The sequence below is a fragment of the Mobula birostris genome, chromosome 4 (genome assembly GCF_030028105.1).
Source record: "Mobula birostris isolate sMobBir1 chromosome 4, sMobBir1.hap1, whole genome shotgun sequence".
Lineage (NCBI taxonomy): Eukaryota > Metazoa > Chordata > Chondrichthyes > Myliobatiformes > Myliobatidae > Mobula > Mobula birostris.
This window is the reverse complement of record NC_092373.1, coordinates 193,316,477-193,343,214: the sequence shown is the minus strand read 5'-3', so window position 1 is coordinate 193,343,214 and position 26,738 is coordinate 193,316,477. Positions and strand designations below refer to the sequence as shown.

Genomic DNA, 26,738 nt, shown 5'->3' with positions numbered 1-26,738 from the left:
TTTTTTAGGCCTTCCGTTTTGTATTCCATCATATCTTTTAAACAGGGAACTTATGAGCATGCCTGTGGATTAAACTGCAAGTAACTGAAATCCACTGATGTTGAAAATTTTGGGAAAAAATACTGAATATGTAGGGTAACACACACAAAATGCAGGACGAACATAGCCAGTCAGGCAGCATCTATGGAAAGGTATAAAGAGTTGATGTGTCAGGCCGAGACCCTTCATCAGGACCTTAAGGAGTTACTCTGGATTTCCAGCTTCTGCAGAATCTTCTGAGTTTGTGAATATGCTGGAAATTCTCTGCAGTTTATGCAATATCTGTGGACAGGGTTAATATTTTCTGAGCAATATGTAATGGGATAAGGTGGAACTATGATTCTTACTGCATTGTTCTGGATTTGGAATAGCCTTTTCTTTTGTATCCAGAATGTCTTACAATGTGTTACAAACTTTTAGTGATGTGTATCTATGATGTATGTGAGATTAGAGTCAGAGTCATGCAACACAACAGCACAGAAGCAGGCCCTTTGGCCCATCTACTAATCTGCTTAGTCGCATTGACTTGCACCTGGAATATAGTCCTCCATACTCCTCCCATCATGTACCTATCTAAATTACTGTTAAATGTTAACATTGAATCCTCATTCACCACTTCGGCTGGCAGTGTGTTCCATGCTCCCACCACCTTCCAAGTGAAGAAATTCCCCCTTAACCATTTCACCTTTTACCCTTAACTGAAGACCTTTAGTTCTAGTCTCACTGATTCTCATGTTTTTTTTTTGTTTTCCCTTTTCTTCTCAGCACAATGTACATCTTTGGTGGATTCAACAGTCTTCTTTTGAGTGATGTGTTGATGTTCACTGTACCCAAATGTGATGTTTTCTCTGATGAGGAGTCATGCCTTGTGGCAGTACCTGAAATCCGTTGTGTATGGAGCACCAATATGTCACAATGTGTGCCCTGGGAAATGGCAACAGGAGTGGAAAAGATTATGAGAACGTGTCAAAACAAGACGTGTAAGCTTCAATAATTTTTTTTTTCTCATTTCTAGTGGCTATAATCTGTCAATTTTGCATTCATAATTTTAATGTTTGATTGTATTAGATAACAGCAGTAGTCTGTGGATTGGAGCTGTCTTGCAGATGAAAGATTGGATACTTGGCAGCCTCTGCAGACCGCTGTTTATTCTGTTGTGCGGGTCTTGGGAAGGACATTCTGTTTCTGCTTTTCCTCGCTGTTATCCAAAAGTCCCAAATGATTAACTTGTTCAAGATATGGGCTTAACTTCTTAGATCTAAAAAGGAATGATGCTGTAAATTGCTTCTCGTCTTCAGGACACTGGAAATAATTGGGGCAGTAGCACTGCACCCATTAATATTTTGAGGTTTCTGTTTTCAGAGTTTAACGTTTAAAGATTGGCTTTATTTATCACATATATATTAAAACATTCTGTGAAATGCATCATTTATGTGAATGAGCAATACAGTCCGAAGATGTGCTGGGGCAGTTCACTGATGTTGCCATGCTTTGGATTGCCAACATAGACCATAACTCCCACGACTTACCATAAGACTTATGAGCAGAATTAGGCTACTTGACCCATTGAGTCTCTTCCGCCATTCCATCATGGCTTATTCGTTATCCCTCTCAACCCCATTCTTCTGCCTTCTCCCCGCAACCTTTTACACCTTTACAAATCAAAAACCTAGCAGCCTCTGCTTTAAATACACCCAGTAACCTGCCTGTATGTCTTTGGAGTAAGACTGTAAGTTATAGGAGCAGAATTAGGCTATTGAGCCCATCAAGTCTGCTCCATCACTTCATCATGGCTGATCCAATTTTCCTCTCAGCCCTAATTTCGTGCCTTCTCCCCATATTCCTTTATGCCCTGAACAATCAAGAATCTATCAACATCTGGCTTCCACAGCTGCCTGTGGCAAAGAATTCCACAGATTCATCACTCTGGCTAAAGAAATTCCTCCTCATCTCCATTCTAAAAGGACTTCCCTCTATTCTGAAGCTGAGTCCTCTGGTCTTAGACTCTCCCACCATAGGAAACATCCTCTCCACATCCACTCGAACAAGGCCTTTCACCATTTGATAGGTTTTAGTGAGGTCATCCCTCATTCTAGCAATACATACAAAAAATGCTGGTGAACGCCGCAGGCCAGGCAGCATCTCTAGGAAGAGGTACAGTTGATGTTTCGGGCCAAGACCCTTCGTCAGGACTAACTGAAAGAAGAGATAGTAAGAGAGATTTGAGAGGGGGAGGGGGGAGATCCATCCCTCATTCTTCTGAATTCTACTGAATACAGGGCCAAAGTCAATGCTTTTCACATGACAAGCCATTCAATCCTGGAATCATTTTCGTGAATGTCCTTTGAACCCTCTCCAGTTTTAACACATCGTGGAATGTAGAATCATCTGGTCAGTTTTACATTAGAAGGGTTAATTAGCATAGTTTTTGAGATGTGACACAGCCTTCCAATCATTGATTGAGTAAGCACTGTTGGTCTGATGGCCCCTTTTTTGCCTTTTTCAATTTTTATATTTTAAAGTTCAGATTAATGGCAGCAAGTTTCATCATTACGAAATGGCTCTTTCCCCCCATTGGCTTGTTGTGCAGTCAGATTTCTTAGAAACAGAGAAAACCTACAGCACAATACAGGCCTTTAGGCCCACAAAGCTGTGCTGAACATGTCCTTACCTTAGAAATTACCTAGGGATACCCATAGCCCTCTATTTTTCTAGGCTCCATGTACCTATCCAGGAGTCTCTTAAAAGACCCTATTGTTTCTGTTTCTGCCTCCACCACCATCGCCGGCAGCCCATTCCACGCATTCACCACTCTGAGTAAAAAAAACTTACCCCTGACATCTTCTCTGTACCTACTTACAAGCACCTTAAAACTGTGCCCTCTCGTGCTAGCCATTTCACCCCTGGGAAAAAGCCTCTGACTATTCACACGATCAATGCCTCTCGTCATCTTATACACCTCTCATCCTCCGTCGCTCCAAGGAGAAAAGGCCAAGTTCACTCAACCTATTCTCATAAGGCATGCTCCCCAATCCAGGCAACATCCTTGCAAGTATCCTCTGCACCCTTCCTATGGTTTCCATATCCTTCCCGTACTGAGGCAACCAGAACTGAGCACAGTACTCCAAATGGGGTCTGTCCAGGGCCCTATATAGCTGCAACATTACCTCTCTGCTCCTAAACTCAATCCCACGATTGATGAAGGCCTATGCACCGTATGCCTTTTTAACCACAGAGTCAACCTGCGCAGCTGCTTTGAGCATCCTATGGACTCAGACCCCAAGATCCCTCTGATCCTCCACACTGCCAAGTGTCTTACCATTAATGCTATATTCTGCTATTATATTTGACCTACCAAAATGAACCACCTCACACTTATCTGGGTTGAACTCCATCTGCCACTTCACAGCCCAGTTTTGCATCCTATCAATGTCCTACTGTAACCTCTGACAGCTCTTCACACTATCCACAACACCCCCAACCTTTGCGTCATCAGCAAATTTAATAACCCATCCCTCCACTTTCCGATCCAGGTCATTTATAAAAATCACGAAGAATAGGAATCCCAGGACAGTTCCCTGGGGCACACCACTGGTCACCGACCTCCATGCAGAATATGACCCGTCTGCAACCACTTTTTGCTTTCTGTGGGTAAACCAGTTCCACAAAGCAATGTCTTCTTGGATCCCATGCCTCCTTACTTTCTCAATAAGCCTTGCATGGGATACCTTATCAAATGCCTTGCTGAAACCCATATACACTACATCTCCTGTCTTCCTTCATCAATGTGTTTAGCCACATCCTCAAAAAATTCAATCAGGCTCGTAAGGCATGACCTGACTTTGACAGAACCATGCTGATTATTCCTAATCATGTTATGCCTCTCCAAATGTTCATAAAGCCTGCTTCTTCATCAACTTGCCAACCACTGAAGTAAGATTCACTGGTCTATAATTTTCTGGGCTATCTCTACTCCTTTCTTGAATAAGGGAACAACATTCACAACCCTCTAATCCTCTGGAACCTCTCCCGTCCCCATTGATGATGCAAAGAACATTGCCAGAGGCTCAGCAGTCTCCTCCCTTGCCTCCCACAGTGGCCTGGGGTACATCTTGTCCAGTCCCGGTGACTTACCCAACTTGATGCTTTCCAGAAGTCCAACACATACTCTTTCTTATTATCTATATGTTGAAGCTTTTCAGTCTGCTGTAAGTCATCCCTACAATTGCCAAGATCCTCTTCTTGTTTGAATTGTATGTCAACCAAATGAAAGGGCCAGCTTGTAATTGTTTTGTGAAGCAAACAGTGTTGCACTGCACTGAACTAACATTTTGATGGTGCTTATTGGGGGATGAAGCTAATTGAGGAGCAATTAAAATAATTAGCATTAATTAGTTGTAATGCTTGTATAAAACACAGAATTGGAACAAACTGAGACATACAATAGAATGTTCTGCTTTGTTTGTTATCTGTTAACAGGATCGATTTACACACTGTTTATATAATGCACTTAGTGTGAGTTGCCTCTTCAGCATATGTATAAAGTCATCAGCAATACAAATAAGACAATTTATGTAAAATTATCTGATGCTTAGAAAATTATTTGAAGCACTGGGTTTGGAAGCCAGCTGAAGTTATTACTGCAGAACAATAAGAAGGTCTTTTAGGTAGTGCAGACCATATTGGTAAACTTATCTTTACTGGAAGGTTGGCCAACAAGGTTTCCGTAGAAATCAGTGATACATTATGTCAGTACCTGAGCTGATCTTATTTGTGTAAAAGTTGATAATTTTTTTCTTCCCCTGTTGTCTTACAGATGCAGATGATGAAAAGTGTGATCAATATACTGATTGCTACAGCTGCACAGTCAATACAAATGGTTGTCAATGGTGTCATGACAAATGCCTGTCAAAGAACAGTAACTGCACAGAAGCCTCTGTGAGTATTGCTATGAAACCTTCTGCTACTAGTACGTCAACTCAGGCCTAGGGGGCTGGCATCAGTCACTCAGAAGGCAACCCTTTTGAGTGCATTCTAATTAACCTTCAACAGTTATTCTTCCAGAATTCTTGTCTACTGCAAAATAGCTGTTATGTAGAGGCAGAACGGAATAATGATGGGCACTGGTTTCATCTCGGAATCTGATCAACACGTGCACTGTTCATCTTGATACAAACCATTGTTAAAGTAAAAGGAGAGTTATTGTTTAAAGTGACTGAAAGCACTTTGTCCACAATTTACAGCAAAGAGCAGTGTAAGTTAATTTAAGGCATCCGTTAGTATTGCGAGACCATGGATCTGCGCCTGGAAAGTCTTCACTCCAGGGCACAGGCCTGGGCAAGGTTGTATGGAAGACCACCAGTTGCCCATGCTGCAAGTCTCCCCTCTCCACGACACTGATGTTGTCCAAGGGAAGGGCAAGGGCTGATACAGCTTGTCACCAGTGTTGTCGCAGAGCAATGTGTGTTTGAGTGCCTTGCTCAAGGACATGGCACGCTGCCTCGGCTGGGGCTCGAACTCACGACCTTCAGATCGCTAGTCAAATGCCTTAACCACTTGGCATTATTGAGTAAACTAATCTAGCAAACTCCCTCTAAAATACTTACTAACTGTCCATTACACTGCTGGTGTTTAGGGCAGCAATGAAGGTCCTTCACCTCTCATGGTGTCCAGGGTTTCCTTCATCAGGTCAGTAGATTCATCTTGGTTTTCACAGCTGTCGGTCATGCAAATTCTGGGTGGAGACTCAGGAATACCATTGCACTAAGATGTAGAAGGAATCTTCATCACTGTTTCTATAACAATTTTGTTTTACCATTTAAGGTTGTTAGCCCTCAGAGGAACCCTTAAACCTGGAGGACTGGTAGGCCACTATTAGCCTGTCCTCTACCTTTTGATCTGTTTGGCATGGGTGATCCTATCAAGAGTCAAAGCCCTGACTGCAGCCAGAATACGCTAGCTCTCCTTGTCATTGAGATACGCAAGCCTCCAAACCCTATGCCAAGTTGTCGTCCTCTTGGAGGCACTAAAATGCATAGTGATAATATCTGGTCTGTTTTTGATTATCATGTTTAGGAGAAGAAGGTTAGCCAGCACAATGGAAGAAGTTCCTGAGATCTTGTAGTAATGGAGTTGGAAAACTAACAAAGTTGACAGATAGGAGTACTTGAAAAGCAGCACCTCTCAAAACGAATCCTGTGCACTGTACTTAAATTTGCGTTGATTTTCAGTTCAGCCCTGGAGCAAAACTTGAATACATACCCTGTGAAAAATGCTGTACTGCTTACAAATTAACTAAGTCAGAATGGTTTCTTAGAATTGGGAAAAAGAATTGTGGCACAAACGGACATTAATTATTTGCACTTGTCTTGAAGAATAATTTCAAAATATGGAAATGTAGTTTACAGATCAAATGCACCTTTTGATTTTGGCATACAAATCAACTTCTGTTATTTAGACTGATCATTAATAATTCTAAGTTAAGATGTGTGATCACCAATAACCCGGTTTCTTCGAATAAGCATGCACCAAATACATACTAAATAATAAGGCTTTAAAAGCAAGTATGAGACATCAGCACCTACGTGAATCTTGATGGTAAAGATACAAGCAATGACAACTTGCTGACAAGTAGATTACAGGCTGTCAAAAGGTTACAAATGCCTAATTTATGGACACCCATAAATATGAATGAGCTCTCATAATATTACTAAATTCAAAATTCTGACGTATATACATATATTTATTCCTACAAATGACAGAACTAGTTTCCCACCTCGCACCACTTTTAGTAATCATTCTTAGCAGTTTTATGGGTTTTGGATGCCATTTATTACAATTGAGTGATTTTTTTCCAATTTATGGACAAAATCAACTTGTAGAAATCATTTGTTACTTGTGATGGTCTACGAATCTGTATTAATACACTATAGTGTAATAAATATATTTCAATGAATCTCGGACCAAAATGTGAAACAGCATTCATGTTGGAATGCAAGGCAGCAAGTTTAGTTTAATCAATTTGTTGGTTTGATAACACAAACCACGGAGGTTGGGAAGACTGAGAAGTGGTGTAAAGTTTTCCTCATTTTTAATGTCCTGGGACATTGAAAGGCCAAAATGAGGCTTAATTATAGTTTCATGCAAACCGGAGTGCGTCTCTGAATGTACATGATTGCTGGTAGAGCAGTGGAATCTATTTCAAATATTAGTGACACTGATTTAAAAACTTTAAGTTATAAGGTCATGGCAAAAGGAAGTGAGTCGTGAGGAGGAATGTAGATTTTATCTTGTGGTACTATTTCGCTGAGAAATTAAGCAACAGCTGCCTGCATTTAGGCATCATCTTCATCACAAGGTTTCATGGAAGTCTCATCAGAGAAAGTCTGGCTAAAAACCACCACAGTATTTGAAGGACAGGTAATAAAAAAGTTTGATAAGAGACATTTAAAGAGCAAAAAGGTGAAGTTATTACACTGGTGGCTGAAAGATGACAGACAAATGTAGGTCTAAGATGATGCTTGTTTGAGATAGGTAACTGTTTTTGACAGCCTCATGTTTCTGGAGCAGAGGATAGCCAAGGTGTACAGAAGCGAGGTATATCAGCTGGTTAAGTGGTTTCACAACAACTTCCTTGCATTCAACATCAGTAAGACCAAGGAATTGATTGTGGACTTCAGGAAGGGTAAGTCAAGGGAACACACATCAGTCCTCATTGAGGGATTAGTAGTGGAAAGGGTTTACAGTTTCAAGTTCTTGGGTGTTAGCCTGTCTGAAGATCTATCCTGGACCCAACATATTGATGCAGTTACAAAGAAGGCACGACAGCAGCTATATTTCATTGGATGTTTAAGGAAACTTGGTATATTACCAACGGCACTCAAAAATGTTGCAGATGTACCATTGGGAATCTTCTAATAGGTTGCATCACCTTCTGGTAAGGAGGTGCCACCGCACAGGATCGGTAAAAACTAAACAAGAGAAAATCTGCAGATGCTGAAAATCCAAGCACCATACACAAAATGCTGGAGGAACTCAGCAGGCCAGGCGGCTTCCGTGGAAAAGAGCGCAGTCAATGTCTCGGGCTCAGACCCTTCATCAGGACTGAAAAAAAAGATGAGGGGTCAGCAAGAGGGGAGGAAGAACCACAGCTGATCAGTGAACCAGAAGTGAGAGGGGGAGGAGGAGTGAAGTAAGGAGCTGGGACATTGATTAGTGAAAGAGATACAGGGCGGAAGAAGGGGGAATCTTGACAAGAGAGAGCAGAATGCCGTGGAAGAAAGAAAAAGAGGAGGAGCACCAAAGGGAAGTGAAAAGGTGATCGAGGGAAACGGGGAATGGTGAAGTGGGGAAGGCATTACTGGAAGTTTAAGAAATTGACGTTCATGCACGCCAACAGAGGTCAATGGAGCAGGGGTCACCAAACTTTTTTGCACCTCGGACCAGTTTAATATTGACAATATTCTTGCAGACCGGCCGATGGGGGGGCGGGGGGTGTTAATCACGACCGGAATATAGGTGATAAATCAGCTATGTCACTTATAAGTGACTAATACACTCAATTTCGTTTCTAAAAGGGATTATCTAATAAATTTAATACTAAGCACACAGTGCATACTTTCCTCGCATGAATATAGTGATAAGTGACTTATAAGTAATAAGTCAATAGCATCATAACATTTTAAGTTACGTTGGGATATTAAACACACAGTGCATATTTTCCTTGTACGAACATATAAAATCATTGCAACACATCAGTATCGCTGAATCAGTGGGAGCCCTGGGCTTGTTTCTCTGCAACAAGACGGTCCCATTGAGGGGTGATAGGAGACAGTGATACTCGAAGGGGGTTCCTTATGTCCAGTCTATTCCGCATTTTAGTTTTCATTGCATTCATTGCAGAAACTCCGCTTTGCAGAGATTTGATGTTGGAAATAGAAGCAACGTTTTCAGTGCTTTCGTGGCTATCTCAGGATATTCAGCCTCGACTTTGATCCAGAATGCTGGCAGAGATGTTACGTGAAACATACTTTTCAGCCCACCATCATTTGCAAGTTCGAGGAGTTGATCTTCATCCTGTGCTGACATGGATGATTCACCGGGGACATTCACAAATGGGTCACGGACCCATTCCTTTGCACATGTTGGGTCATTTGCAGTTGGGAAGTAATGCTCGAATTCTGTCGACAGCGATGATAGGTGATCGTGCACCAGCTGTGAGAAGGACGGTGCAGTCTCAGTCGCTCCCAAAATCCCAGCTAATGTTGGGAACATGTCAAATATGCCCCTGTCCACTCGCCGTCCCCACAATTTCAGTTTGGCTTTGAAAGCAGACACTTTATCTGCCAACTTGAAGATAGTTGTCATTCTCCCCTGAAGTGACAAATTGAGTTCATTGAGCAGGTTGAAGATGTCACACAGATAAGTGAGTTTTGCTATCCACTCCTCGTCACTGAAGTGTGCTGCCAGTGGTGACTTTTTTCCTGAAAGAAATCTCTGTGGTGGCTCTCAACTCAAAAACCCTGGCCAGGGCTCTCCCCCTTGATAGCCACCTGACTTCAGTGTGTAAGAGAAGGCATTTGTGCTCTGCATCCATTTCCTCGCAAAGCTGCTCAAACAGACATGAGTTAAGGGCTTTTGCTTTGATGTGATTGATAACTTCAACATCACTCAATGTGCTGTTAAGATCAGGTGACATTTTTCGGCTAGTCAGCATTTCCCTGTGTGTGAGACACAGTGTGTAGACTGGCTTTCAGGAGCAACCTCTTTGACTCGGATAGTGAAACCAGACAGCCGTCCAGTCATAGCTGCAGCCCCGTCTGTGCATATTCCAACACAGAATGACCAGTCCAGTTTGCCTGACATAGTCATTCAAAGACTTGAATAGTTCTGCCCCGGTTGTGTTAGTTGGCAGCGGGAGTGCACACAACATATCCTCGTGCACATCGTCTTGAAATATATATCGCACATAAACCAGCAGTATTGCCTTGTTGTCGACATCGGTAGACTCGTCAACCTGGATAGCATATCATGGTAACTCGTTAGGCCGTTCCAACCGCTGTGCTTCGATGTCCTCCGCTATGTCATCGATTCTCCTTGAAACTGTGGTAGCTGAAAGAGAAACCTGTGCCATCATGTTAGCTGCAGCTTCTCCCAACAGTTCACAGCACATGTCCTTGGCAGCAGGCAGAATCAATTCTCCACCAACAGTGAGAGGCTTCTTAGCCTTAGCAATACGTCTAGCCACTAAGTACGATGCTCTCAGAGCAGCAGCATTTGTGGAGGTGGTGGCTGTCAACACTTGCTTCTGTCCCGCTTGCTCACGGTTTTTCCACTCAAAAAACTCAACAGGTTTGTCTTTAAGTGCAGGGTGCTTGGACTCAAGGTGCTGAAGCAGTTTTGAGGGCTTCATTGCCTCATTAGATAGCTTGTCTCCACATATCACACACAGGGGGCTTGGAGCGTGCGAGTCACTGGTTGCAGTAAAGCCATATTTTATGTATGACTCGTCGTATTTTCTGTTGAAAGCAGCTTTCTTTTTTTCCCATTCTCGGCCTCAGCTGTCTCTGCATTATCATCATCGTTATGTCCCCTACCACCTCTTCCAAAGAAACTGTCAAGTGACATTTGTATTTTACTCATCGAGTAGTTGTAAGTTAATGACCGACTGATGACCTCGCGTGGGTAATGACTTTGCGAGTGTTCAAGTTCAACAGTGGGCGTGACAGGGAATGAGGAAAGGTGCAGCTGATGCATATCGTTTCATACCGCCAAATCATATTGTTCCCTTGTGTCCCGGTAGCACATGCTTTGCGGCCCGGTACCTGGGGACCACTAGTCTAGAGGCTACCCAAGCAGAATATAAGGTGTTGCTCCTCCAACCTGACTGTGGCTTCATCGCGACAGTAGACGAGTCAGAATAGAAAGTGGAATGAAAATTTAAATTAAAATTGTAAACTCAGCCAGCTGCATCATAGGCACTCGCCACCCCAGCATCAAGGACAGTTTCAAAAGGTGATGCTTTAAAATGGTGGTACCCATCACCCAAGACGGCCCTCTTCTCATTGCTACCTTCAAGGAGGAGATACCAGAGACTGAAGACACACTCAACTTTTCAGTAACAGCTGCTTCGAAGTTGAAAGTTCAAAGTAAATTTATTATCAAAATACATACAGTACTGTGCTAAAGTCTTTGGCAAATGTATATAGGTAGGGTGGGAGCAAAGGATGTTGAGAATGGTAGAGCGCTTTGGGAGGGATGTGGGACAAGTGGCTGAAAAGGAGTGCCCAGGGGCAGAGATTGGCATGGGTGCAGACACACCCAGTACTGAGACACCAGGCAAGGTAACTTGATTCCAAACAATTGGTTTATTGATAATGTCTCTCTGGTGTTTTCCACTCCCTCCACCCTCCCTACCCCCTTCCCACTCTCAGTCCACCCATATCAGAATCAGGTTTATCCTCACTAACATATGTCATGAAATTTGTTTTTTGTGCGGCAGCAGTTCAGTGCAATACATAAAATTACTACAGTACTGTGCACCCTAGCTGTATATTTGTGTTTTAGACTTTTGCACAGCACTGTAGATGTCACCATACATACACAACCCTGAGTCTTGTTTTCTTGCGGACAAACTCAGTAGTAACCATAATAGAATCAATGAAAGACCGTACCCAACAGGGCGAAAAACCAGTCTGCAAAAGACAACAAACTATACAAATACTAAAGAAATAATAATAATAACTAAATAGTTAAGCAATAAATATTGAGAACATGAAATGAAGAGTCCTTGAAAATAAGTTTATAGGTTGTGGGAAAAGTTCGGTGATGTCACTGAATAGTCCGTTCCCCTCTGACGTCAGATTTCTAAATGGACAATGAACCGATGAACATATATTTCCTTTCTATTTTCTCTATTCTTTTTAATTTAATCTTTCTTATAATATGTATATATACTGATTGTAATTTATAGCTTTTAAAATTATTATGTATTGCAATGTACCACTGCTGCAAAACAACAGATTTCACGACATATGTCAGTGATATTAAACCTGATTCGGGTTCTGGATGGAAGTATTATAATAAACATATTCAAAAAGAAAAGGTCAATGATGGAATAACACCTATCTTCCTTTATATTGATCTTAAACTGCTAGTTGTACTGTGATTAAAACATCCATGTTCCAGTGAGTAGGTTGATAGAGGTTCAAGTTGGACTGAATTTCAGGAAATATTATCATTTTAATGTGCTCAATCTTTAAAGCTGTATAACTGGATGCAATAATTTGCTTGTTATTTGCTTTTTGTTGATGCTGATTGTTTATTTTAGGGACCAGTTGAGAGTTTTGGATCGTGCCCGAAAGATAAACCCGAGTATGTTTGCAACAAGCTGACTAGCTGCAAAAGTTGTGCCATGGACCAAAACTGTCAGTGGGAACCGAGAAATCAAGAATGCATTCCGCTACCTGGTAGGATTTCTTTTATTTTAACTTTTAACAATTTGTAGGCTGCGGTGTGAATAATTGATACCTGATACAGTTGTACAAGGTACTAGAGCTGTAGAGTCATAGTATAGTACAGCACAGAAACAGGCCCTCCAGCCCATCGGATCTGTGCCGAACTATTTAAAACTGCCTACTCCCACCAACCAGCACTGGGATCATAGCCCTCTGTACCTCCACCATCCATGTACCTATCCATATTTAAAACTTCTCTTAAAAAAACTTTCCTTATTGACCTGTGTTGGTTGTCAACTCTTAACCTTCATGATCTGCCAGTAAAATGATAACCATTAGTGAGAGAACAGCATGCAAATTTACTGGCTATTCATACTTGAAATAAAATTGGACTTGACAGAATTATCTACTGGTTATTTGAGTAGCAGTAATCCCACTGTACTTTTAATTGCCTTTTTCAAATTCACTCTGTGATGTATCATGAGTGTGGTTAATTTCTATGCAGATGATAATGATATATCTGATTCTTTGTGTATTTTTCCAGTAATACCACTAGCAAAACACAGGGTTATTTTGCATTTAAGTGTACTTGAGTAATTCTAAATTATGTCACATCTGAAGAGTAATAATTGTAAAAAGCCATAAGGCACAACTTCATATCCCACTTATGCTGATCTTGCCTTGTTTTCTGTTGTGTTGCATTTGAGTTATCATTATTATCAGTGATTAAAAGAGCAACCTGATTCTTTGATGTAAACTATACCCTTCCATTCTTGAGCACAGACTTGTAATTAAGTTGGGTTTTATTGCTCATATAACCTACAACTAAATTTTGAATATGTAATTACTTTCTGCAAGAACAAAAATTGGTGCTTGCAATGATAGTTCTGATTTAGGTTTTACAGGAAAGCTACTTTTTTTTGCATCTCTGGTTTGGTGTGTGATTGATAGCTTGTGAAGTGGATCATTGAGTTGGGAAAGGGGAATAATTTTGTTGGAGTAGGTTGGAGACTGAGAATAAAACTTGGCATCTAATTAATTTATTAGCAATATTACTCGGTAGCATGTACTTGCTGTCAGTGGCCTCAAGCAATTGCTTGTGTGATTAATGCAAATATAACTCGGAATCCAGTATATCAAAATGAAAGTATGTATAACTTAGTGTATTCCATTTTGAAGTGTTCACTTTTTATCTTGGGGACTGTAGAAACAATCTGTGGAGAGAACTGGCACTTAGTGGGCAACTCGTGTCTGACAATCACCACTTCAAAAGATAGCTATGATAATGCAAAGCTGTTCTGCAGAGGTCAGAAAGCTGCATTAGTCTCACTTACATCGCAGAAGAAAGTCGAATTTGTTCTGAAGGAATTGCAAATCATGCATGTGTTGGTGAGTAAAATGCTCTGAGCAGATTTGCTTTGTGATATTATTGTTAAAAAAACACTTTCTCCATTATGACTCAAGCAGTTTTACATGAGTAAAAGCAATGGTTTTGATTGAAATGAACTGATTGAAAAGGTAAAGGCATCAGAGAGGGTGGTGAGTCAGTTTCTGCAACTGCAGTGGTTCATTTGAAGGTGCCCTCAGTGGTAGATGGGATGTTTCAGGATTTTGACCCAATTGCAATGATGGAATAAACATTCTATGTTCCAATTGACATGGCATATGATTTGTGGTGGAGAAATGGAGATTTTCTCGTCATGGTTTTGTCTTGTTCCTTTCTTTGGACTCTACATCTCGCGATTCTGAGGCTACGTCCATACTACGCCGGATAATTTTGAAAACGAAGCCTTTTCTCTTCGTTTTGACCCTCCGTCCACACTAAAACGGTATTTTCATCCCCCGAAAACGGAGATTTTCAGAAACGGTCTCCAGAGTAAATAAATCTGAAAATGCCTAATATCCGTTGTAGTGTGTACGGGGTAAATGGAGAGGTTTAAAAACGCTGTCATGACAACACCACCACAACAATGTTTTTTCTGCTTCTGCTTGGTACTGTGCAAGCACTGCCAGACGGCTGTTATAACACACAGTTGGTGTGAACGGCGTGAGAGTTAAATTATAAAGTGAGCTTTTTTGACTATTTAAAAACGCTGTCATGACGTGCCGGTAGCGCGGCATTTCGTTGTTTTCTTGAACACAACCCCCCACACAACCTAACAATTTCAGAACAGATGGCAACGAGACTGAAGCCAGAAGAGTTAGAAATGTACTCACCAAATACTTTGACCCCATAGCTTACGGAATAAATAAGTATACTCACTTTGCCCTGTTTTCTGTCCTTGCTTGTATGAAGGTGGTTTACCTATTCATGCAAGTACTTCTCTGACATTAGATGTGTTATAGCCTAATGTAACATTGTATGGAAATACAAGATAACACTGAGGCAGACATGTTTTATACATTTAACAAGGTGCTTTATTAATGCAACAGAGTTAATCAGTTTTTCAATGTTCGTCATCAGCCGTGAACTTCCTGTCGGTTGCCTCCATACGCTCCAGTATTTGTTTTTTTTTTTCAGTTTTAAGTCCTCCTGCGCAAGAGCCAAGAGCAACTCCCTTAAAGTTTTTCTAGTCTGTAACTGGACAAACGCGCACCAAGTATACCGTTTCCTCTTCGCTTGTTTTCTGTGTGTGCTGAGCATGCCCAGTAGGAGGAGGTTCGCCCAAATATCCATTCTAATGTGGACAGAGATATTTTGAAAAACGCTTAGTGTGGATGCCTATTGTTTTTACTCAAAACCGGCGTTATCAAAATTATCTGGCGTAGTGTGGACGTAGCCTCAGTTTTATTTATTTTACTTATTTTTGTATTGGCACAGTTTTGACTTCTTTTGCACACTGGTTGCTTGGTAGTCTTCGCATGTAGTTTTTCATTGATTCTATTGTATTTTTACTCTAAATGGCTGCAAGAAAATGTATCTCAAGGTTGTATGTAGTGACATATACGTAGTTTAATAATAAATTTTCTTTGAACTTTATTTCTGCTGATGTCCTTCATGTTGTTAGAAGCTGCAAGTTCATAATAGGATCTGGATGAAGCCTTGGCACGTAGCACTAATGTCATAAGAAGTACTGCTCCAATGCCGTATTTAAGTTTGCTGGTAGCACCGCTGTTGGCTGAATAAAAAGTAGTAATGATTGAAAACTTGGCTGAGTGGTGTCACAACAACATCCTGTTACTCAACGTCAGTAAAAACAATGAGCTGATTATTATCTCTAGGAGGAAGAAGCTGGAGGTCCGTGAGCCAGTTCTTATTAGGGGATTGGAAGTGGAGAAGTTCACTAACATTAGGTTTTTGGCTTTTAATATATCAGGGGATCTGTCCTGGGATTAGTAGAGAAGTATCATCACAAAGAAGGCATGACAGTGCCTCTACTTTCTCAGAAGTTTGTGTGGATTTGGCATGTCATCAGAAACTTTGAACTTATATAGATATGTAGTGGAGGGTATCCTAACTGGTTGCATCCTGTCCTGATAGGAAAACAGCAGTGTCCAGAAATAGAAAAAGCTACAGAAAGTCTTGGATATATGCCAGTTCGTCACAGGCAAAGCTCTCCAACTATTGTGTATGGAGCACTACCACAAGAAAAGAAACTATCATAAAAGACCTTCATCATGCAGGCCATACTCTTTTTACACTACTACCATTGGGCTTAGGTCCCCCATCACTAGTTTCAGGAACCGTTATTACCCTACAATCATTAGGGTCCTACACTGAGGATAACTTCAATCACTACTCTTCTGATCTACTCTGATTCTGACACTGACAGTTACAGTTTCAAGGAATCTTTACAGCTCTTGTTCTTTGTATTTTTTTTATTTGCACAGTTTTTCTTGTTCTGCAAGTTGTTTGTTTGTTAGTCTTTGTCGTCTTGGGCATAGTTTTCATTCAATTCTATTGTATTTTGTTCTCTGTAATAGCCTGCAAGAAAATAAATGTCAAGGTAGCATATGGTGACATTTATGTACTTTGATAATAAATTTACTTTAAACTTTGATTAGATATGGAATGCTATCAATAAAAGCATTATAATACTTAAAACATTAATCTAGTTTTGGTTTTGTACGTACTTTATTTTTACTTCAGATTATTTTCCATTATTTTACACAGGAGCATAAAAAGCAGTAATCAATTATTCATTCCCTTTACCTGAACACTGTTGTAGAGTTGATACAGATGTAAGATCATAGAAGATATTCACTTTAGCCCCATTCATCTACCTTTTTGTCACGTCTCTTAAAATGCTTATTAATTTTAAAACAATGCTTGCACTTCAAAATCATTAGTTGTACTTTCCCTTGCCCTGAAGACATGAGAGATAGCCGAAATGCTAAATCTGTTTGTTCAAGTGGTGTGGGAATCAATACATTTACCTCCCTTTCGAATTGTCTTTAAGAAGACAATGATAATCAACTGTGAGGAGATAAGTGTGCGGACTTCAGGAACAAACTATATTTCAAATCTTTTCTATTCCATTTGCAGAAAATGTTGCACATTTTAACAGTCGTGCATCTGTTTTTATTATCACACTTCTTTTTTACAGCGCAAAACACCAATAACCCCTTGGGTTGGATTACGGAAAATAAATGTTTCTTACTGGTGCTGGGAAGATATGTCACCCTTCACGAACACATCACTGGCATGGATGATCGAGGAGCCAAGTGACGCAGGGTTTTGTGGCTACTTGGCAGAACCAAACTATGCTGGTTTGAAAGCAGCTACCTGCATCAATTTAGTGAATGGAAGTGTGTGTGAAAGACCAGGTGAGTACTCTGGCAAATCGTAAGGTATGTGCTTAAACAGTTTACTGAATTCCCTAAATAATCTGCAGCAATCCGTAATTAAGAACAAGAATAAAATTCATGTTAAATATTACATATAATTCTGAATTGGAAATATCAGCATTGTGGCTTGGCCTATATTATGGAACTCCTTACCCAACAACACTAGAGGAATCTTTGCCAGCAGAATTACAAGATTAATACACAAAAATGCTGGAGAAACTCAGCAAGTCTTGGCCTAAGACATTGACTTATTATTCAATTCAATTAAATTCAAGTCAAGTTTAATTGTCATTAAGTCATACATGAATACCCAAGCGAGACGGTGTTACTCCAGGGCCAAGGTGAAAAATACAGTATCAACAGTCACACAGTACAAAGCACACAAAGCATGTACAAGATGGCCGTAAAATACAACCATGCAAAAAAAGAAGTCCAGACCCTGAGTCTGTGATTGTAGCTGAAATCTGTAATCGACCACAGTATAGCTTATCTTCTGCCGAGCAAACACTGCGGGGGCTGGGGGGTGGGTGTAGCACACTGACTCCAAACTGGACGCCATGCCACACCTTCCCCAGTGTAGTGCATCAGCTCTGACGCATCTCTCGTGGTGGCTGCAAGCAGGCAAGCCCATGGCTTGAGGCCTAGTGTTCGCTATTTTTCTCCATGGATGCTGCGTTCCTCCAGCACTTCGTGTTTCTCTGGATTTAAGCCATCTGCAGGATCTCTTGTCTTTAGCATTACAGGATTAGAATTTAATAATTTAATGGTTTTGGGTCACTAAACAATTAGCAAATTGATCAGGACAAACAACATGGTTATCCATATGTTCAAGCTAGTAGACATTTGCAAAAAACCGTGCTTAATAATTATTCTCTCAAATAATTCATGAAATTTTGGTGCTTGACCCTGGTGATTCTGACCTGCAATTTGGCCAAAGTGTAACATTGAATGTCTTGTAGAGACTGAATAACTGGAAGATTGAGTATTTCAATCTTAAAAGGATGCCAACTGGATCAGCACAATATTTTAAACAAAAAGATCTACTGAAAAAGTAAAGTAAATCCAATCCCAAGAGTTTTATTTGTTCATATGAGATGGGAAACATATTGGATGATCATAGGTTCATAATGATACCCAAAGATTTTAATCATTGTTATTAACTTGTTAACACTTGGAACGAATTTGAAGGTAAGTGGAACTCTGAAATTTATTAAAGTCTTATTGAGTTGTATCATTAGGGTGAAAGCAAGATTAATGAATTTATTATTACCTAGCTCCAAGGGTCTTTCGATATTTTTAATGGAAAAATATCTTTAGGAAGTCACGTGGTAGAATGTAGTCATTGTGCCACATCAAGACAGCACCGTTTTGGTCAATAGTCATTGTGCAATATCAAGACACCAACATTATATTCAGCAGTAATTGTCAGGAAACATCAGGTAACCAACATTTTGGTATAGCTATCAGCTTTCCCATTGATCCAGATCAGAACTAGATAAAGGGTGAACATTAAGGGGAAAAAAATCTACATTTATGTATTTTTTTTAGGAATATGAACAATTCTAATCAACTGAAGTACAATGTAATTTGGATTAATTTGATACTTATAGATCATTGCTTTATATTAGGGAAAACGGCAGACCCAGCTTGGAGTTGTGTTAGTGTGGAGGTGGATGGTGGTACTAGGAAGAGAAAGTGGGGGGGGGGGTCAGAAAAGGTAACAGAAAAATTTTATGGGTTGAAAATCTGAAATACTCCTGTGAGTAATTAACAATTAGAGTAGAACCTTGAGGGAAAGAGAAAAAGTTGTCATTTCAGCTCGCTAGCTGAGGTTCAGAAGATAATAACATTTAATATACCATAGTAACACACAAAAAAATGCTGGAGGAACTTGACAGTTGGGGCATCATCTATGGGAGATAAATGGCCAACATTTTGGTGCAAGCCCCTTCATCAGGAGTCAACCATTTATTCCCTCTGTAGATGCTGTCTGACGTGCCGAGTTCTTCCAGCATTTTGTGTATGTTACACTGGACTTCCAGCATCCTCAGAATCTCTTGTGTTTATGACATGTAAGAACACAAGAAAGAGGTACAGTAACATGCAATTGAAGCCTCTGTGCCTGCACTGCTGTTCAGTAAGATCATGGCTGATACTTTACCACAGCATCACTTTCTATGCTAATCCTATGTCATGATTTTTTTTAAATCTAAATTTTTTTCCTTTTTTTTTGCAATGAGTTTTTCAGCAGTGGAAGTGAGGTTTACATCTGATCATCATTTGGTTGAAGGAAAGGATATTCCATGTTTAGACTTAGGAAATTAAAATTTTTCAGAAACTAAAGTTTGATTTCTTCAATTTGCAGCAAACCACAGTGCGATTCAGTGTCGTACGCCATGTGCACTGCGAACAGGGTGCATTGAGTGTACAAATTCGAACACGGAGTGTATGTGGTGCAGTAACATGAAGCAATGTGTTGATGCCAATGCGTATGTGGCTTCCTTTCCTTTTGGGCAATGCATGGAATGGTCTACTTCCAACAACTGTTCACGTAAGTAATAGAAAATCTTGTATTATTGTTTGTGATTTCTACCGTAATTATCAGTATAAACATCATTTGTTGACCTATGTCCAGCTACAGCATTGCTTTCTGTTTTTGCACTGAAGGAAGTCAAAGGGGTATAAGTTTAAGGTGATTGAAGGAACTTACAGGAGGGGGTTGTCAGGGCTCGGTGACGGGTACATGGAACAGTCTGGTGGTAGAGGCAGACACATTAGGGACATTTAAGAAACATTTGTAGGCACAGGGATGATAGAAACACGGAGGGCTATGTGGGAGGGAAGGACTAGATTGCTCTTGGAGTAGGTGAAAAGGTCAGCACAATGTTGTGAGCCAAAGGGCCTGTTCTCTGCTGTAATGTTCTATATTTTGCATTCTAAAATGAAAATACAGTAAATGCTGGAAGTCAGATATGAGAATGGAATTAGTACTATTTTCCTGACAGTAACTTGCATAAGTGAATATTCTTCCTGTGAATACGCATCACTAATTTTTGTAGTCCTTGGCCACGAAGGTTCAACTGCCTATTTGCTTAATGTCTCAGAGCTGCTACTAAAATGATGAGCAAAAAGAGCAGTCCCATATCTTCACTCTTCATTCTCAGCTGAGGGGTGTAAGTTGCAGTATTTTTGATGCCCAGTCTGTGATTATTTGACAAACTGTTGATCAGCGATTGAATTAGCAGCTTCTTTAGTCTCAAATTCAGCAATGGTTGTGGGCTTCCTCAGAAGATCTGCATTTATTGCCTATCCCTATCTGTTCTTGAGGTGGAGACATTTATGTTTTGAACTTGTGGACAAGTAACTCTCAAATGGTGTTGGACATCGGATTCCAGGATTTTGCCATTTTCAGTCATAACTTGACCGTGAGGACCTGTAAGTTAAGAAAGTAAGACACAGGAAAATGAAGCAAAAGAATGCTATTCAGTCCCTAGTGCCTGTACTATACATACCATGGCTGCTCTTTCACCTCTGGCACTTCCTGTGCCACTCGATTCCCTTAATATCTAAAAATCTATTGATCTCAGAGAATGAACCTGCACAGCCTCCAAAGGCAGAGAATTCCAAAAATTCATAATTCTCTGGATGAAGGAACTTCTTCCCACTTCAGTCTTCAATGGGTGATTCTTCCTTTTGATATTGTGATCCCTGGATATGGATATCAGTTAGAAAATCAACTGTATACAGGTTTCCCCCGCCACCCAAAGGTAGAGCGTTCCTATGAAACAGTTCGTAAGCCGAAATGTCGTAAAGCGAAGAAGCAATTACCATTTATTTATATGGGAAAATTTTGTGAGCATTCGCAGACCCAAAAATAACCTACCAAGTCATGCCAAATAACACATAAAACCTAAAATAACGGTAACATATAGTAAAAGCAGGAATGATATGATAAATACACAGCCTATATAAAGTAGAAATACTTTTCCACAATCATTACTGAACTGTTCTCCGGAGCGAAAATCTCACGCAAGCGCCGTTGACAGAAGATCTCACGCAAGCGCTGTTGGCAAAAACACGCGCAAGTGCTCTCCAGTAACCTTTAAGCTGTGAAGCTGCCAAATCATACCAAATAACACACAAAAATACACAGCCTATATAAAGTAGAAATAATGTATGTACAGTGTAGTATCACTTACCGGAATTGGTTCAGCGCCAAGCACACTGATGATGGTGTGCTAGACTGAGTCGTCGGAGTTTGGGTGGTGCAGTGGCCCCCCCACTCTCCAGGCCGCTGAGCGATACATTGCCACGAAGAATGCAGGGGTCCAGCAGTAACCGGGAGGTACACAGCACATATTTAAGAAAAAAGCCAAAACAAACATGCTAATTAATTAGGTGCCGCCCGTAATTGTCGGCCCAGATCAGTGCCGATTTCTGATTGCGTCGTCTCTGATCTGGGCCGACAATTACGTGTCGGCGGCACCTAATTAATTAGCATGTTTATTTCGGCTTTTTCCTTAAAGATGTGCTGTGTGCCTCCCGGCTACCTTTGCATTCTCCGCGAATCGGTATCTGTCCGTGGCCTGGGGGTTGGGGTGGTGGGACACTAGGGTGTCATCTCGTCGCCTGTTTCCATTAGAGCAGGCAGCTCATCTTCTCCTATGACTGCCCGCCTCGATGTCGAAGGTAGAGGTTCGTCACCTGCTGTGGCTGATGTGGAAGGCTTGCTTGACTGCTGAGCCTTGCGTATTTTTCTATCACACAGTTCTTTAATAAGGATTCAAACCATCCTGCAAATATCCCCTAAACTGACGTACCCTTTCAAAATTAAAGTTGTACTTTATCATTACTCATTCGGTTTCGATTGTTATCCTTTTTTCTTCCAATTGCATCAGCTCTTTATCTGTCAATTCTTGGTGATGGGATGCCAAAACCTCTTCAACATCATCTTCGTCAACTTCCACAAGCCAAACTCACGTTGTCCTTACTTCGTTCACCACGATCAAAATGCTTAATTATGTCTAGTTTTACCGTGAGTGTAACATCCTTACGAGCTCTTTCAGGCTTTTCTGATACCATAGAACTCATCTTGCAAGCGGCTGCGCACAGGCTCGTGTTTAAGCAATGCCAGTGAGAATCCGGGGGAGAGCGGCTGCTTGGGGCGCGCTGCCTTTTATCGTGCGCTGAATTTTTTTTCGTAACAGTGAAAACACCTTCTGAAAGCAAAAATAGGGTACTAATGTAGGTCTTTAGTAACAGTGAGGTTTCGTAAAGCGAACGTTCGAAAAGCGGGGGACACCTGTATCTACCTGATAAAGCCCAATCTAAATTTTGTACATCTGATTCTTCTCCATTCTTCCAGTATTTAACACTGTCTGTCTACTCTCTTTCAATGACCTCCCAGCATTACACCTTTGCTGAACTCTTTTCCTTGTGAGGGAGACCAGTTGAACATCCCTGATGCAACCGGATCAGAAAATCTCAGCTTTTGTGCAAATCCTCATGTGATGAAATCCAGTATCAGCTCTGCTTTCCTTAATGCTTGCATGCTTGCTGTACCTGAATGTTGTCTTCCCATGATGAGCATACTCAGATCCCATTGCTGTACGTGACCCTTATACACTACCACAAACCAATGCAGGCTAAGCATACTGTGCACTTTCCTTACTACTTTACCTACTTGTGTTGCAACTTCCAGGTAGGTTTTGGCTCATAATAGATTTCAGTATTTTCAGTACCACCATTGTCAGACTAAGTAATCAGTAGGTGCTGTTTCTCTCTCCCTTCATTCTTTAATGATAGGGTTATATTTACTCTAATTTCACATCTGCTACTCTGCAAACTATGGGAACCTTTGGAGTTTTGGAAGATGGCTTCCATGATATCTAAAGCCACCTCCTTCAAAACCCAGGTCATCAAATCCTTGGGATTTATCGACTTCCAGTCCCATTAATCTCTCCCGTGTAAGTTTTTTTTTTACTTTTGATAATTTCTTCAATTTCCTCTATGCATATTAGCTTTTAAATGATTTGGTGTGTTTTAAAGCTAATTATAAAACTAGCTGCCGTCAATTTAACAAGCTAAAATTGAAATCACACCAATCTTTCACAGCCTGGTGTGCTTTATTTCAGTAGTTACTTTGACATTGGAGTCTGGTATACTTCCCAGCTACTGTAAAGTGAAACTACATATATAACACCACAAATCAAGTAACAGTCCATTAAACCGTGATTCCAGATTCTCAGAAGGACTAACCTTCACAACGTCAAATAACTTAACAGGAGAGATGGGTCTGTTGTCAGTGTGGAAAGTAGGTTCAGTTAATTTATTGTTGTATATCCCGCAGATTAATATGATTGATGTATTTTCTTCATTGCCAGCTTGATGGCAGAAGGCTGAATTATATTAATAAATTATAGCAGCATTAAGTATTATGCTCTACGTTATGAGTTCTTGAAGGCAATGAAGTCAGTTTTCATAAAATAAATTTGCTAACCATCAGACACCCAAATAAATGTATTAATTACGTTTTTTGAAAACTGCTTGGTAGCGCACTTAACAGCTAGCCCTGCTTTGGCAGGTGAACAACTTAACCATGGTGACTCAGTGTGTAATTGATGTGATGTTCTTCAATTAAGATAAGATCTTATCTGTTTCGATAATTGAAGTAATACGATGATCCTTAATGAACATGCCATGCAGAGCATAAAGCTCTGTCTTGCTCGCTTAGCTAACACAAACAAAAATGCCTAATTTTGGAGATAAAGTTGCAATTTTTATCTGCTTGCATGCATTTGATTTTTGTATGTATTAACATAGTTCTAGTTTTAAAATTATGCTCTTATTTCACATATCTTTCAGAAGAAAAAAAATCAGCATCAGACTGAATATATACAAAAGAGAAACAAGAGAGTGAAAGGGCAGGTATAGATCGGAAGCGAAATTTAACAGGAATCTAGAGGTCTAATGCAGGCATGTTAATATTTTTTAAAGTTTTTGTATGAAGGTGTTCAGGAATTGAAATGTAGATCTGTTGATGGAGACAGAAAGCATATTAGAAATTCAAATGAGTAATTGGGAAATGTAAGCAGTTGATAGATACATGATAAGAATATTTTAAACATATGAGCCAGGGAAAACTGTCAGTTCTTAACGTAGGTGTATCATCTAACCTGGATTGGTTACATGGTAGGTTGCTAAGGTGGATTATCTGATGGATAAAATTTTGACAGGTTATGAAGGGGTAAGGAAGTTTTTTACTCAGAGTGGCGAGTGTGTGGAATGTGCTGCTGGCAACGGTGGTGGAGGCGGATATGATAGGGTCTATTAAGAGACTTTTAGATAGGTACATGGAGCTTAGTAAAATAGAGGCCTGTAGGTAAGCCTAGTAATTTCGAATTTAGAGACATGTTCGGCACAACTCTGTGGGTTGAAGGGCCTGTATTGTGCTGTAGGTTTTCTATGTTTCTATGAAGTTCTTCCTTTTCCATTTAATACAAGAGTGAAAAGATTTTAAGTAATTGACTTGAAAGATCTTTTAATCATTGAGTTATTATGGAAAAGAAAACTGCCTGTGGATGTTGTGGATTTCAAGAAGTAATTGATTGAATATTTAATGTTAACATATTTGTATGTCGATAGATGCAGGTAACAGGTAACCATAAAGAAGACAGCTTGTACCACCGATTGCCATTGATTTTGTTCTGTTGAGATACAAACTCCCTGAAGCCTGCAATTATACCAGGCTTCAAAAGCTAAGGATTGTTATATGTTCCCCGACAAATAAGCCTATCAAGTTTGAGCTGTTTCACTTCCCTTTTGGGCTTCATTTCAAAGCTATTGACCATAATAAGACAGTAATGAGTGAGAGTTTCCATCTGGGAGTATATTACACAATTCTATAATGGAAAATACTGGCCGATAAAGATACTTAAATCTTTGAATTCTATTGTGGAGATATTCAGCAAGCCAGGGAACCTCTGTGGAGAAAGAAACAGTTAGTGTTTCAGGTTGACAAAATCAGAGCAACCAAAAAAAAACTAGAAATCAAATGAGTTTTAAATTGCTAAGAAGGGAAAAGAGTGGAGAAAACAAGGAGTATCTGTGAAAGAGTAGAGATCAAGGTGTAAATGGTGCTGGGGCCATCTGATGAAGGATGGTGAATGCTTGTTTATTTCAGATAATCTGTCATTTGGGAGATAAAAGGAGATATGAAAACAGGAGGAAAGATGAAAAATGAACTATGTTGGATATGAAATACACAACAGAGAAACAAACAGTAGATGCTGTGAATCTTCATGTTCTTGTGGTTTCATTTCTCTTCCCAGTCCATATTTTTTCTGTGATTCTTTTTGATTTTTCCCTCTCTAGTCCCAAGTGATCAATCTTCAGCTGAGGCCTCAACTTTATCCCTTTACATCCCCATCTAAATATATTCTAAGCCTGATATGAAGTTAGCTCTCTTTCTGCTTCCTCTTTCTCTGCACCCATTTGTTTGGTCAGAAATCTTCATGACAGACCATGCACTATTTTATGAACCACGTCAACCCCATCTTCTTACTTTCTGTGGACTGTTCATTATGATATTGATCATAATTTTTACTTTCATTTCTGGGTGGATCATGCCTTTCAAAAGAACCAACTTCAAATAGAAGCCTTGGAACTGTTAATCGATTGTCCCTCTACAAGTCATGACTGAGCTGCTGAATTTTCACATTTTTGTTTTCATTTCGGATTTAGGAATCTGCATTTTTTCCCTAAATATATCTGGAGTCTTTACTTCTGCACGATAGATGCATAATTGTAACTCTGGCATTAACTTTGGTCATGTTGCAGCTGTATGTAGAGGTAAAAAACAGTGTTGTAGATGTGCTGGAGAACATGATTATGGTAATTGTGGGGAAGGCAGAAGGCCAAAATGTATCAATTGTGGAGGGGAATTATGCATGTTGTCCTGTGTATAAGGAAAATGTGGGAGTGCAGCATGTTCGGGTAGAAAGGGCATGTCATATGCAGAGGCTCTTCAGAAAGTACAGAGGACAGTGTCAATGGAAGCTATTAATATCCAGAATATAGATAGAGTTAAAAAATACATGTGGACTAAGATGTTAACTGTCCTGTGCTATCACCAGTGGGATCATCAGTTGATCTGCCACCTGTCTTCAGGAGTTTCGGCCCGCTTATGATCAAGACTCTCTCGAGGTGGTGGGCCAGCAGTACTAAAGCACCACCTCCCACTGGTGAGCTTAAAAACTTGGCTTCTGCCTCTATCAGAGTTGTTGGTCACTTCCATCCAACAGATAGTCTGCTGTTCAGGTGTCTATGCAACTACTGAAGGGTTTGCAAGATATGTGTACACTGTCTGACTATCTGCCCCTCTGGACATACTTGGTCCACACCCATGCTGATCCTTTCTCTGCTGCCTCAGCTGCAGTCCTGCTGGTTGACTTGATC

At 40.3% G+C, this 26,738-nt stretch overlaps 1 protein-coding gene across 3 annotated transcripts in view; it reads left to right on the top strand.

Annotated features, from left to right (window-relative positions):
* atrn (attractin) overlaps positions 1-26,738 on the top strand; it is a 408,487-nt gene that overhangs the window by 191,003 nt on the left and 190,746 nt on the right. For all 3 annotated transcript variants that reach the window (XM_072256711.1, XM_072256712.1, XM_072256713.1), the window contains exons 12-17: positions 805-1,019; positions 4,856-4,977; positions 12,368-12,506; positions 13,702-13,883; positions 17,042-17,261; positions 19,648-19,833. In XM_072256711.1, the coding sequence (XP_072112812.1) occupies positions 805-1,019; positions 4,856-4,977; positions 12,368-12,506; positions 13,702-13,883; positions 17,042-17,261; positions 19,648-19,833 (1,064 nt within the window). The remainder of the gene's footprint in view (positions 1-804; positions 1,020-4,855; positions 4,978-12,367; positions 12,507-13,701; positions 13,884-17,041; positions 17,262-19,647; positions 19,834-26,738) is intronic.